Source organism: Bombina bombina, chromosome 6, assembly GCF_027579735.1.
Source record: "Bombina bombina isolate aBomBom1 chromosome 6, aBomBom1.pri, whole genome shotgun sequence".
NCBI classification, from domain to species: domain Eukaryota; kingdom Metazoa; phylum Chordata; class Amphibia; order Anura; family Bombinatoridae; genus Bombina; species Bombina bombina.
The window spans coordinates 742,037,315-742,051,332 of NC_069504.1; the positions used below are offsets into that span (position 1 = coordinate 742,037,315).

Genomic DNA, 14,018 nt, shown 5'->3' on the forward strand with positions numbered 1-14,018 from the left:
TTAACATTGAACACTGCACTTTATTTTGGGGGCAATTAGGGTAATTTATTTCATTTACCAAAGGTCTGACCTCTGATTAATAAAGTCTAGCGCAAAGTGCTACCGCTTGCAATGGCTGGTATATTTAACATGCGCCCGTGGGGATGTTAAATTAGCACTCCACTTGTAATCTAGTTTATAAATGGCGAAACGCATGGTTTCCCAGAGATAAAACAGGTGAAAGAATTTAGTTTCTAACTAGATTCAGAAACTATCTCCCAGAACACTTAACTATTCATGTTTTTTATCTTGACAGGATTCCTTACTGGATCTGATGACCAGACATACGATCAGTTTGGAAGTTTTATAAAACTATAAGGGAAGTTCCACCTTGTTTCCTGATACAGGACATTGCTCATCAGTGTCTGTGGCCACTTGATCATAAGTGTTGTCCGGATACTTCTAGAATCTCTGGGAAGGAATAACCATGGCTGACACACTGCTAATAAGTGCTGCCTGCTAAAATCTCTAGATAGATAGATAGATAGATATACTAGCCTATAAATACATATCCACATGAATTTGCATGAAATAGTCTTGCTGTAAAGTCAATATTAAATCTAAATGAATTGGATAGGACATGCAATTTTAACAACTTTCTAATATACTTTTAATATCAATTTTGCTTAGTTCTCTTTCCTTTGTTAAAGAGCGATCCTAGATGAGCTCAGGAGCGTGCACGTGTCTAAGATTTATAGGCTAGGAGAGATTACTCAAAAGCCAGAAAAGGCAGCGTCACATCTTCAACCAGGAACACAAACATGCTACAGGAGGGCTGGGCACAAAGTGTGTGAGTGCTATCTAGGGTGGCCACCTTTAGTTCAGGTCAAACCAAAAACACTCTTGTGATGTGCACAGCACAGGAAAAATAGTATAATAGCACAAACACAAACTCGCACATAGATATTCACTCTATCTCACACACATACTCTCTCACACACACACAGACTAACGCTCACTCACACACACATATTCTCTCTCACACACACACACAGACTAACGCTCACACACACACACACACATACGCTCACACACACACACACATACTCTCACACACATACTCTCACACACACACACAGACTAACGCTCACACACACACATATTCTCTCTCACACACTCTAACGCTCACACACACACACATATTCTCTCTCTCACACACACACACACACACATACTCTCACACACACACTAACGCTCTCTCTCTCACACACACACACACACATTCTCTCTCACACATACTAACGCTCACACACACACACATATTCTCTCTCACACATACACTAATGTTCTCACACACACTAACGCTCTCTCTCACACAGACACATATTCTCTCACACACACTAACGCTCTCACACTCATGCTCACACACACATACTCTCTCACACCACACTAATGCTGTCGCACACACACACACACTAACACTCTCACACACACACGCATACTCTCTCTCACACACACTAACGCTCTCGCACACACACACACATATTCTCTTTCACACACATACTAATGCTCTCGCACACACCCATATTCTATCTCACACACAAACACACTTTTTTCAAACAGACTAACACATAAAAATAATCTCACACACAAATTTTTTTTTCACACAGACTCACACACATAAAAATAAACTCACAGACACAAAGACATGTCTGGTTGGTCGGTGGACATATATGGGCTGGGCTAAGAGAAATTCTGCAAATCGAGATATATGGCTGTCTCAGAGAGTTAAGAATTAGGGACTGTCCATCTCATATAGGGAATTAGGGACTGCTTCATTGTCTTGGTATCCTGTATTGAAAAGGATACCAAGAGAACTAAGCAAATTAGATACTAAAAATAAATTAGATACTAAAAGTAAATTAGATACTAAAAGTAGAAAGTTGTAAAATGGTATGTTCTATCTGAATCATGAAGGAAACATTTTGGGTTGCGCGTTCCTTTTATGTATGGACTAAGTATAAACAAACATTTTAACATTGAAAAAAGGTCAAATGGGATTTCAAGAGATCAACTCCAATGAACATATAAAAAGTTGCTTGAAGTTGTTTTCTTATGGATTTAAATGAAACTGTTATGTAAGTTATAGGGAGAGGGGAACTCTACTACATAAACTCTACTACATATCTAGTGGGAATGTCAGGCTATCAAAAAATACTGGGACACTTTTACCATATTACTGGAAAACTTAACTGCACTATAGCTAAATCTCCAGTAATGTTTTTAATACATGGCAAGACAAAAAAGCCTTGCTCATTTGGACAGGCACTTTTTAAGATCATGGTAAACAAAGGTGCAAAGAAACTAATCTTTATATAATGGAAGAAGTCCCACACCCCATCCCTTTCACAATGGGTCAACCTGGTCACCTATATCCTACAATTGGAGCAAATTCACTATAACTATGAGGAAAGACACAAATTATATGTAACCATAGAATAGGATCCAAATTAGCTTAAAACATTACTGGGAATAGGGGAATGTTCCACACCAGTAGCCTGAATCTAACTTAAACACATGTAGTTTATGATATCACCAAAGGATGGATAGTTATTTCATAGTAGTGCACCTTTTCTTGCAATGATACCAAACTCAAAACTACCTTGATGTTAAAGGTGCAATAAAGTCAAAATTTAACTTAAATGGGTTGGATAGAGCATGACATTTTAAACAACGTTCCAATTTACGGTTGTTATCAATTTTGCCTAGTTCTCTTGTTGTTCGCTTTGTTAAAAGGAAATCCTAGATGAGCTCAGGAGCATGCACGTGTCTTAAGCCATCCGGCAGCATTGTTTGCAACATTGTTCATAACTAAGCTATGTCATAGACTGCTATAGACACATGCAGATTCCTAAACTCCTATCAATCCACCTAGCTTTACTCTTCAACAAAGGATATCAGGAGAACAAAGCAAATTTGATAACAGAATAAATTGCAAAGTTGTTTAAAATGGCATGCTCTATCTTAATCATGAAAGTTACATTTTGACTTTACTGTCCCTTTATCATTGAGATTACTTGATTCTCTTAGCTGTTGGTGGAGCCCAGGCCGCCTCATCATTGTATAGTCTCTCAGCTGTATAAATGTTCTGAGAACCTGAATTCACATTAGATAAATAAAGTCTAAGGTTTTTTTATCAGTAGATAAATTAGATATAGCAGCAGACTTCAGATTTGGCAATATTTAAGGTTTTGCTGTACCTAATGCTACGAATAATGATGAAAATGTTTGTAGTATTGCACTTACTTTCACTTCACTTGAACGTTGTTTTTGAAAAATTAAAGAAAATAATAAAACAAAAAAAATAATACTGTGCAATTCTCGCCATGCAAACGACTGTGTTTAAAGGGATATTAAACAGGTTGTTTCACTGTTGTAATAAAAAAGCATTAAGCAGTGGGTTATGCTTAATAGAAATCATTGCAATATGTATTATTCATTATTTTAAAAGGATTTTACCTTTTATTTCTTTTTGTCTATTTTTATTTGTGCAATGCCCATTACTTCTTGTCACAGCCCTACAAGGAGACTGGGAACTCTACAGAAAGGCTTATCTTGCTTAATCGCATAAATCTTCTAGAGTAACTTGAGCTGGTTTAAAATTTTGATAATGCGAGAGAGACAGTGTGTTTTGTTCATGCGCAAAAGAGGCAGAATGCAACTTAAGTTCAAAACATGTCTTTTCTCTTATCTCCCTGAGGGCAGTGGCTACAATGAGAGATTCTAAGTGCTCATTTTGCAAGAAAATAAGTAAGTTGATTGCTTTTTACACAATCTGTTTCTTTTTATGTTTACGTTAACATATTTGTTTTTACTACAGAGGTGCGGTTTCATATCCCTTTAAGTACTATAAAGCCACTTGCAAAGCACAAGATAACCAAGATTTTCTACTAAACTGGAATATAATGTTACATATTTGTTTGAAAGCTGAGCCATTTCATCATTGGCAGTTGGAGAAAGCAGGGAAATCTCTTTTACGATCTACTGCTAAGCAAAGGTTTATTATTAAAGTGAATGTAAACTTCAATGAATTAAAGCCCAGTATCAAATTCTAATACTCTTAAAAACAGCGGCACTTTAATTCATTAAAGTTTACAAACATGCTTTTTTTAAAAATATTTACCATTGCTTTATGGTAAACATACCGCCGATCCTCCGCCCGCAGCTCCTGCTTTCATAAGCAGAACGATGATGAATCCGGCTTCCTCCAATTGTGGTGTGCCCCCTTTGGCGTCCAGCTTGTGGGGCACACAACGATTCGTCATTATGCTAAAGAAAGCAGGAGCTGTGGGGGGAGGATCGGCGTTATGTGCACCGTAAGTATATTTAAAAAATACGTGTCTTTGTAAACTATAATGAATTAAAGTTCCCCTGTTTTTAAGAGTATTATTTGATACTGGACTTTAATTCATTAAAGTTTACATTCATTTTAACAGAACTGTCTTTTGGACCTAGCTGGTATAGGGACCTTAGTGCAAATAATAAATAAAACAATTATCAGTGGGCTGATATCATTAGTGCTCCCTCAATCTCTATTCTGAACATCAAACCTAACAATACTCCCTCACTTTACAGTAAATGTTTACATATTTACAGACAAATAGCAACAAACACTGATTAGAATTAAAAAAACAGTAAAGGGAGGCCACTTTTATATGAATATGATGCATAACAAAGTCTCACACCTGTTAGTGTTAGTTTGCAATGTTCTTATTTTATGTGGGTCAAACATAGGATTGTTATTTTGGGTTGTGATTGAGTCTCCAAGTTATTTTTGGTATGTTATTTGTGAAGGGTCATAGTTATTTGATGTTACCTGGGGGAGTCACAGTTTTTTTGGAGTGTTACCTGGGTTTATCCCAGTTTTTTTGGGTGTCCCAGTTTTAGGGTCTCATTGATGCACCCGTTTGGTACCGGCTCTTTTCACAATCTGTGCCCCTTTTCTCCCGTCTCCGATCTCTGACCTTATAGAATCACGCTCGTCCTCTGCCTGATAGGGGCAGCCCGGAAAGGGGACGCATTAACAAGGGATACAGGAATACGAAACGACAAAGTGACATTGAAGACACAGACACAAGAAGGGTAGATGGTGACAAAATTGAAAGAGAAAGAGGGTCGAATGAAAAATGATGAAACAATATTAAGGCAAAAAGAACAGGAAAGAATGAGAGGCGAGGATTAATGACACATGGATAACCAAAGAGAGATAATAAAGGGAACAAGAGAAAAAAGAAGGATAAGAGAATAGCTAATAAACCATACTTTTAAGAGGCATGAAACCCAAAATTGTCCCTTTCATGATGCAGATAGAGCATCCAATTACTAAACAAATTTCAAACTTTACTTATTTTATCTAATTTGCTTTGTTCTCTTGCGTATCCTTAAGTATACCAAGGTAGACAGGAGCTAGCTGCTGATTGGTGGTTGCACATATAGCCTCTTGTAATTGGCTTACCAATGTGGTCAGCTAGTTCCAGAAGTGCATTTCTGCTACTTCAAGAAAGAATACAAGACAAAGCAAAATTGTTAACAGAGCAAACTTGGAAATTTGCTAACAAATGTTGCATGTATCTGAATCATGAATAGAAAAAAATGTGGGTTTCATGTCCCTTTAGTGAAAAATAGGGAGACTGGGGAATTACTAAGTAATTGAACCTAAAATGTTAAATATAACACGTCAAACTGCATTCCTGGAATTTTAAATAATGTGTGTAATCTTTTGAGTTGTTTTAAAAAATGAGAAAGGGTGAGGGGTAATTTAACCCAGTTCTGACCTTACAAGATCTTCTAGCCCAGAGTTTTTAAAACCACGGGTCGGGGCACATTACTGGGTCGCAACACCAAGTTTACTCGGCCCGCAGCTTTTGTGTGTTGTGTAAGAGTATGTGGTGTGTGTGTGTGTGTGAGAAAGTGTGTGTGTGTGTGTTGTATGAGAGTGTGTGTGTGTGTGTTGTATGAGAGTGTGTGTGTGTTGTATGAGAGTGTGTGTGTGTTGTATAAGAGTGTGTGTGTGTTGTATAAGAGTGTGTGTGTTGTAGGAGAGTGTGTGTTGTAGGAGAGTGTGTGTTGTAGGAGAGTGTGTGTTGTAGTGAGAGTGTGTGTTGTATGAGAGTGTGTGTTGTATGAGAGTGTGTGTTGTATGAGAGTGTGTGTTGTATGAGATTGTCGGTGTATTTTGTATGAGAGTGAGTGTGTGTTGTATGAGAGTGAGTGTGTGTTGTATGAGAGTGAGTGTGTGTTGTATGAGAGTGAGTGTGTGTGTTGTGTGAGAGTGTGTGTGTGTGTTGTGTGAGAGTGTGTGTGTTGTATGAGAGTGTGTGTGTTGTATGAGAGTGTGTGTGTGTTGTATGAGAGAGTGTGTGTGTGTTGTATGAGAGAGTGGTGTGTGTGTTGTATGAGAGTGTGTGTGTGTGTGTTGTATGAGAGTGTGTGTGTGTGTTGTATGAGAGTGCGTGTGTGTTGTATGAGAGTGCGTGTGTGTTGTATGAGAGTGCGTGTGTGTTGTATGAGAGTGCGTGTGTGTTGTATGAGAGTGCGTGTGTGTTGTATGAGAGTGCGTGTGTGTTGTATGAGAGTGCGTGTGTGTTGTATGAGAGTGTGTGTGTGTTGTATGATAGTGTGTGTTGTATGAGAGTGTGTGTGTGTGTGTTGTATGAGAGAGAGTATGTGTGTTGTATGAGAGAGAGTATGTGTGTTGTATGAGAGAGTGTGTGTGTTGTATGAGAGAGTGTGTGTGTTGTATGAGAGTGTGTGTGTGTTGTATGAGAGTGTGGTGTGTGTGTGTGTATGAGAGTGTGTGTGTGTTGTATGAGAGTGTGTGTTGTATGAGAGTGTGTGTGTGTGTTGTAAGAGAGTGTGTGTGTGTGTTGTATGAGAGTGTGTGTGTGTTGTATGAGAGTGTGTGCTGTGTGTTGTATGAGAGTGTGTGAGTGTGTTGTATGAGAGTGTGTGTGTGTGTTGTATGAGAGTGTGTGTGTGTGGGGGTTGTATGAGAGTGTGTGTGTGTTGTATGAGAGTGGTGTGTGTGTTGTATGAGAGTGTGTGGTACACATTTTAGCCACTGTGCCAGAAATTGCAGCTATCTTGTTACATATTACTTCAGAAATTTTCACACCAAGCATAAAAATAAGGTCAAAAAGGTATGTGGAATCTTTGTATTCTATTCTAGCAACACACATAGCATTTCAAACACTTGGATCTGCAAGACTTGAAAAAACATAATTTATGCTTACCTGATAAATTCCTTTCTTCTGTAGTGTGATCAGTCCACGGGTCATCATTACTTGTGGGATATTAACTGCTCCCCTACAGGAAGTGCAAGAGGATTCACCCAGCAGAGAGTTGCTATATAGCTCCTCCCCTCTACGTCACCTCCAGTCATTCGACCAAGGACCAACGAGAAAGGAGAAGCCAAGGGTGTAGTGGTGACTGGAGTATAATTTTAAAAAATATTTACCTGCCTTAAAAAACAGGGCGGGCCGTGGACTGATCACACTACAGAAGAAAGGAATTTATCAGGTAAGCATAAATTATGTTTTCTTCTGTTAAGTGTGATCAGTCCACGGGTCATCATTACTTGTGGGATACCAATACCAAAGCAAAAGTACACGGATGACGGGAGGGATAGGCAGGCTCTTTATACAGAAGGAACCACTGCCTGAAGAACCTTTCTCCCAAAAATAGCCTCCGAGGAAGCAAAAGTGTCAAATTTGTAAAATTTGGAAAAAGTATGAAGCGAAGACCAAGTTGCAGCCTTGCAAATCTGTTCAAACAGAGGCCTCATTCTTAAAGGCCCAAGTGGAAGCCACAGCTCTAGTGGAATGAGCTGTAATTCTTTCAGGAGGCTGCTGTCCAGCAGTCTCATAAGCTAAACGAATTATGCTACGAAGCCAAAAAGAGAGAGAGGTAGCAGAAGCTTTTTGACCTCTCCTCTGGACCAGAGTAAACGACAAACAGGGAAGACGTTTGTCGAAAATCTTTAGTTGCCTGAAAATAAATTTAAGGGCACGAACTACATCCAGATTGTGCAAAAGACGTTCCTTCCTCGAAGAAGGATTGGGCACAAGGATGGAACAACAATCTCCTGATTGATATTCCTGTTAGTGACTACCTTAGGTAAGAACCCAGGCTTAGTACGCAGAACTACCTTATCCGAGTGAAAAATCAAATAAGGAGAATCACAATGTAAGGCTGATAACTCAGAGACTCTTCGAGCCGAGGAAATAGCCATTAAAAATAGAACTTTCCAAGATAACAACTTTATATCAATGGAATGAAGGGGTTCAAACGGAACACCCTGTAAAACGTTAAGAACAAGGTTTAAACTCCATGGTGGAGCCACAGCTTTAAACACAGGTTTAATCCTGGCCAAGCCTGACAAAAAGCCTGAACGTCTGGAACTTCTGACAGACGCTTGTGTAACAGAAAGGGACAGAGCTGAGATCTGTCCCTTTAAGGAACTAGCGGATAACCCCTTTTCTAAACCTTCTTGTAGAAAAGACAATATCCTAGGAATCCTAACCTTACTCCAAGAGTAACCTTTGGATTCGCACCCAATATAGGTATTTACGCCATATTTTATGGTAAATCTTTCCTGGTAACAGGCTTCCTAGCCTGTATTAAGGTATCAATAACTGACTCAGAAAAACCACGCTTTGATAAGATCAAGCGTTCAATTTCCAAGCAGTCAGCTTCAGAGAAGTTAGATTTTGATGTTTGAAAGGACCCTGAATCAGAAGGTCCTGTTTCAGAGGGTAACGACCAAGGTGGACAGAATGACATGTCCACCAGATCTGTATACCAAGTCCTGCGTGGCCATGCAGGCGCTATTAGAATCACTGATGCTTTCTCCTGTTTGATTCTGGCAATCAATCGAGGAAGCATCGGGAAAGGTGGAAAACACATGAGCCATCCTGAAGGTCCATGGTGCTGTCAAGGCATCTATCAGGACCGCTCCCGGATCCCTGGATCTGGACCCGTAGCGCGGAAGCTTGGCGTTCTGTCGATACGCCATGAGATCTATCTCTGGTTTGCCCCAACGTCGAAGTATTTGGGCAAAGACCTCTGGATGAAGTTCCCACTCCCCCGGATGAAAAGTCTGACGACTTAAGAAATCCGCCTCCCAGTTCTCCACTCCCGGGATGTGGATTGCAGACAGGTGGCAAGAGTGAGACTCTGCCCAGCGAATTATCTTCCGATACTTCCATCATTGCTAGGGAGCTTCTTGTCCCTCCCTGATGGTTGATATAAGCTACAGTCGTGATGTTGTCCCGACTGGAACCTGATGAACCCCCGAGTTGCTAACTGGGGCCAAGCCAGAAGAGCATTGAGGACTGCTCTCAATTCCAGAATGTTTATTGGAAGAAGACTCTCCTCCTGATTCCATAGTCCCTGAGCCTTCAGAGAATTCCAGACAGCGCCCCAACCTAGTAGGCTGGCGTCTGTTGTTACAATTGACCAGTCTGGCCTGCTGAATGGCATTCCCCTGGACAGATGTGGCCGATAAAGCCACCATAGAAGAGAATTTCTGGTCTCTTGAATGGAATGAAGGACACGGCATGCACTTTGAAGTTTTGTTAACCTGTCCTCTGTCAGGTAAATCTTCATTTCTACAGAATCTATCAGAGTCCCCAGGAAGGGAACTCTTGTGAGTGGAAAGAGAGAACTTTTCTCTTCGTTCACTTTCCATCCATGCGACCTTAGAAATGCCAGTACTATCTCTGTATGAGATTTGGCAGTTTGAAAGCTTGACGCTTGTATCAGTATGTCGTCTAAGTACGGAGCTACTGAAATTCCTCGCGGTCTTAGTACCGCCAGAAGAGTGCCCAGAACCTTTGTGAAGATTCTTGGAGCCGTAGCCAGTCCGAATGGAAGAGCTACAAACTGGTAATGCCTGTCTAAAAAGGCAAACCTTAGATACCGGTAATGACTTCTGTGAATCGGTATGTGAAGGTAAGCATCCTTTAAATCCACTGTGGTCAAGTACTGACCCTCTTGGATCATGGGCAAAATTGTTCGAATAGTTTCCATCTTGAACGATGGAACTCTTAGGAATTTGTTTAGGATCTTTAAATCCAAGATTGGCCTGAAGGTTCCCTCTTTTTTGGGAACTACAAACAGATTTGAGTAAAACCCTTGTCCTTGTTCCAACCGCGGAACTGGATGGATCACATCCCATTAATAAAAGATCTTGTACGCAGCGTAGAAACGCTTCCTTCTTTGTTAGGTTTGTTGACAACCTTGACAGATGAAATCTCCCTCTTGGGGGAGAGGATTTGAAGTCCAGAAGTTATCCCTGAGATATGATCTCTAACGCCCAGGGATCCTGAACATCTCTTGCCCAAGCCTGGGCGAAGAGGGAAAGTCCTGCCCCCCACTAGATCCGGTCCCGGATCGGGGGGCCCTCAATTCATGCTGTCTTAGGGGCAGCAGCAGGTTTTCTGGCCTGTTTGCCCCTGTTCCAGGACTGGTTAGGTTTCCAGCCTTGTCTGTAGCGAGCAACAGCTCCTTCCTGTTTTGGTGCAGAGGAAGTTGATGCTGCTCCTGCTTTGAAATTACGAAAGGAACGAAAATTGGACTGTCTAGCCTTGGCTTTGGCCTTGTCCTGAGGCAGGGCATGACCTTTACCTCCTGTAATGTCATCAATAATCTCTTTCAAGCCGGGCCCGAATAAGGTCTGCCCTTTGAAAGGAATATTAAGCAATTTAGATTTAGACGTAACATCAGCTGACCAGGATTTTAGCCACAGAGCTCTGCGTGCCTGAATGGCGAATCCTGAATTTTTAGCCGCAAGTTTAGTTAAATGTACTACGGCATCTGAAATAAATGAATTAGCTAACTTAAGGAATTTAAGTTTGTGTGTGATGTCATCTAGTGTGGATGATTGAAGTGTCTCTTCCAGAGACTCAAACCAAAATGCTGCTGCAGCCGTGACAGGCGCAATACATGCAAGAGGTTGCAATATAAACCCTTGTTAAACAAACATTTTCTTAAGGTAACCCTCTAATTTTTTATCCATTGGATCTGAAAAAGCACAGCTATCCTCCACTGGGATAGTGGTACGCTTAGCTAAAGTAGAAACTGCCCCTCCACCTTAGGGACCATTTGCCATAAGTCCCGTGTGGCGGCGTCTATTGGAAACATTTTTCTGAATATAGGAGGGGGTGAGAAAGGCACACCGGGTCTATCCCACTCCTTAGTAACAATGTCAGTAAGTCTCTTAGGTATAGGAAAAACGTCAGTACTCGTCGGTACCGCAAAATATTTATCCAACCTACACATTTTTTCTGGGATTGCAACTGTGTTACAATCATTCAGAGCCGCTAATACCTCCCCTAGTAACACACGGAGGTTCTCAAGCTTAAATTTAAAATTTGAAATGTCTGAGTCCAGTTTATTTGGATCAGAACCGTCACCCACAGAATGAAGCTCTCCGTCTTCATGTTCTGCAAACTGTGACGCAGTATCAGACATGGCCCTTGCATTATCAGCGCACTCTGTTCTCATCCCAGAGTGATCACGTTTACCTCTTAGTTCTGGTAGTTTAGCCAAAACTTCAGTCATAACAGTAGCCATATCTTGTAATGTGATTTGTAATGGCCGCCCAGATGCACTCGGCGCTACAATATCACGCACCTCCTGAGCGGGAGATGCAGGTACTGACACGTGAGGCGAGTTAGTCGGCATAACTCTCCCCTCGTTGTTTGGTGAAATATGTTCAATTTGTACAGATTGACTATTTTTTAAAGTAGCATCAATACATTTAGTACATAAATTTCTATTGGGCTCCACTTTGGCATTAACACATATAGCACAGATATCTTCCTCTGAATCAGACATGTTTAACACACTAGCAAATAAACAGCAACTTGGAAATACTTTTCAAAGTAATTTACAAATAATATGAAAACGAACTGTGCCTTTAAGAAGCACAGAAAAATATTATAACAGATAAAATAATTAAGTTATAGCATCAATCTTTGTCAGAATATACAGTTTTAGCAAAGGATTGTTCCCCTCAGCAAATGATAACTAACCCAGGCAGCAGAAAAAAAATACACAAATAAACGTTTTTTATATCACAGTCAATACAATCAGCACAGCTCTGCTGTATGATTACTTCCCTCAAAAAAGACTCTTGAGATCCCTGAACTCTGTAGAGATGAACCGGATCATGCAGGAAGAAAATGAACCTCTGACTGAGTTTTTCTGATGCATAGTGAAAGCACCAAAATGGCCCCTCCCCCACACACATAACAGTGAGAGGGATCAGTGAACTGCTCTAATTTAAATCAAAACTATTGCCAAGTGGAAAAAAAGTGCCCAAAACATTTTTTCACCCAGTACCTCAGAGAAAAAAAACGTTTTTACATGCCAGCAAAAAAAACATTTTACCTCAATAATTAATTGTCATTTAAAACCTATTGCAAGTCCCTGCAAAATAGGTTACGTCTATGTATACAGTTTAAAAGCCAGAGAAGTACAATTTCCCAGAAAACTGAAGTGTAAAATATACATACATGACAGCCTGATATCAGCTACATCTACTGCATTCAAGGCTGAGTTTACATTATAACGGTATGGCAGGATTTTCTCATCAATTCCATGTCAGAAAATAATAAACTGCTACATACCTCTTTGCAGATTAATCTGCCTGCTGTCCCCTGATCTGAAGTTTACCTCACTCCTCAGATGGCCGAGAAACAGCAATATGATCTTAACTACTCCGGCTAAAATCATAGAAAAACTCAGGTAGATTCTTCTTCAAATTCTACCAGAGAAGGAATAACACACTCCGGTGCTATTATAAAATAACAAACTTTTGATTGAAGATATAAAAACTAAATATATCACCATAGTCCTCTCACACATCCTATCTAGTCGTTGGGTGCAAGAGAATGACTGGGGGTGACGTAGAGGGGAGGAGCTATATAGCAACTCTGCTGGGTGAATCCTCTTGCACTTCCTGTAGGGGAGCAGTTAATATCCCACAAGTAATGATGACCCGTGGACTGATCACACTTAACAGAAGAAATAACGCTTACTGCGGAGGAGAGATAAATAAACAAACATCTTTACAAAATGCCAACACAATTTAATTGACCCGTTATTAGAAGAATGACTACCATAAAGAAATAAGTGTGGACTATCACTTATACAACTAATAAATATGTATACTATTTTGTTTCCTATTATTTAGAATTGTTATTATATTATTTTTCTCCCTATAGTAAAACTATGTAACAAAATAGATTAGCAGTACATTGTATGGCTTTATTCCTTTGTTATCTCTTTGCAGTGTATTGATTTGCATAATACAGAAAACATAGTTGTCATTTTATTTAAAAACTAATCAGCAGCTCATTTTACACAGCAATATATATCCTATATTATAATAGAAAAGCCCAAGTGTTTTTGTCCGAGGGCTGTCATGCGCAGTAGTAGACAGCGCAAGGACAAACACACCTGGCCTTAGAGTCTACCTGATCTGCTGCCCGTGGCGTGACAAAGGTGGTCGGGAGTGGACGTGGCCAGAGGGGTGGCGGGGGCTGGGCCAGTCATGATCGTGTGAGAGAGAGAGATCAAAAGAGAGTAGGAGAGAGAAAAAGAGAGGGGAAAGAGCAAAAGAGAGGGGAAAAGCAAAAGAGAGGGGAAAGTGCAAAAGAGAGGGGAAAGAGAGCAAAAGAGAGGGGAGGGAGAGCAAAAGAGAGGGGAGGGAGAGCAAAAGAGAGGGGAGAGAGAGCAAAAGAGAGGGGAGAGAGAGCAAAAGATAGGGGAGAGAGAGCAAAAGATAGGGGAGAGAGAGCAAAAGATAGGGGAGAGAGAGCAAAAGAGAGGGGAGAGAGAGCAAAAAAGAGGGGAGAGAGAGCAAAAGAGAGGGGAGAGAGAGCAAAAGAGAGGGGGAGAGAGAGAGCAAACGAGATGGGTAGAGAGAGAGCAAAAGAGAGGGCGAGAGAGAAAAAGAGAGGGGAGAAGAGAGA

General features: G+C 40.5%; 1 protein-coding gene across 4 annotated transcripts in view; it reads right to left on the minus strand.

Moving 5' to 3' along the window:
* Positions 1 to 14,018, minus strand: part of ANK1 (ankyrin 1) — a 789,047-nt gene that overhangs the window by 18,198 nt on the left and 756,831 nt on the right. For 3 of the 4 annotated variants that reach the window (XM_053717995.1, XM_053717994.1, XM_053717996.1), the window contains one exon: positions 4,888 to 5,029. The exons of the other annotated variant lie outside the window; for it this stretch is intronic. In XM_053717995.1, the coding sequence (XP_053573970.1) occupies positions 4,931 to 5,029 (99 nt within the window). In that variant the 3' untranslated portion in view covers positions 4,888 to 4,930. The remainder of the gene's footprint in view (positions 1 to 4,887; positions 5,030 to 14,018) is intronic. 4 annotated transcript variants of the gene reach the window in all.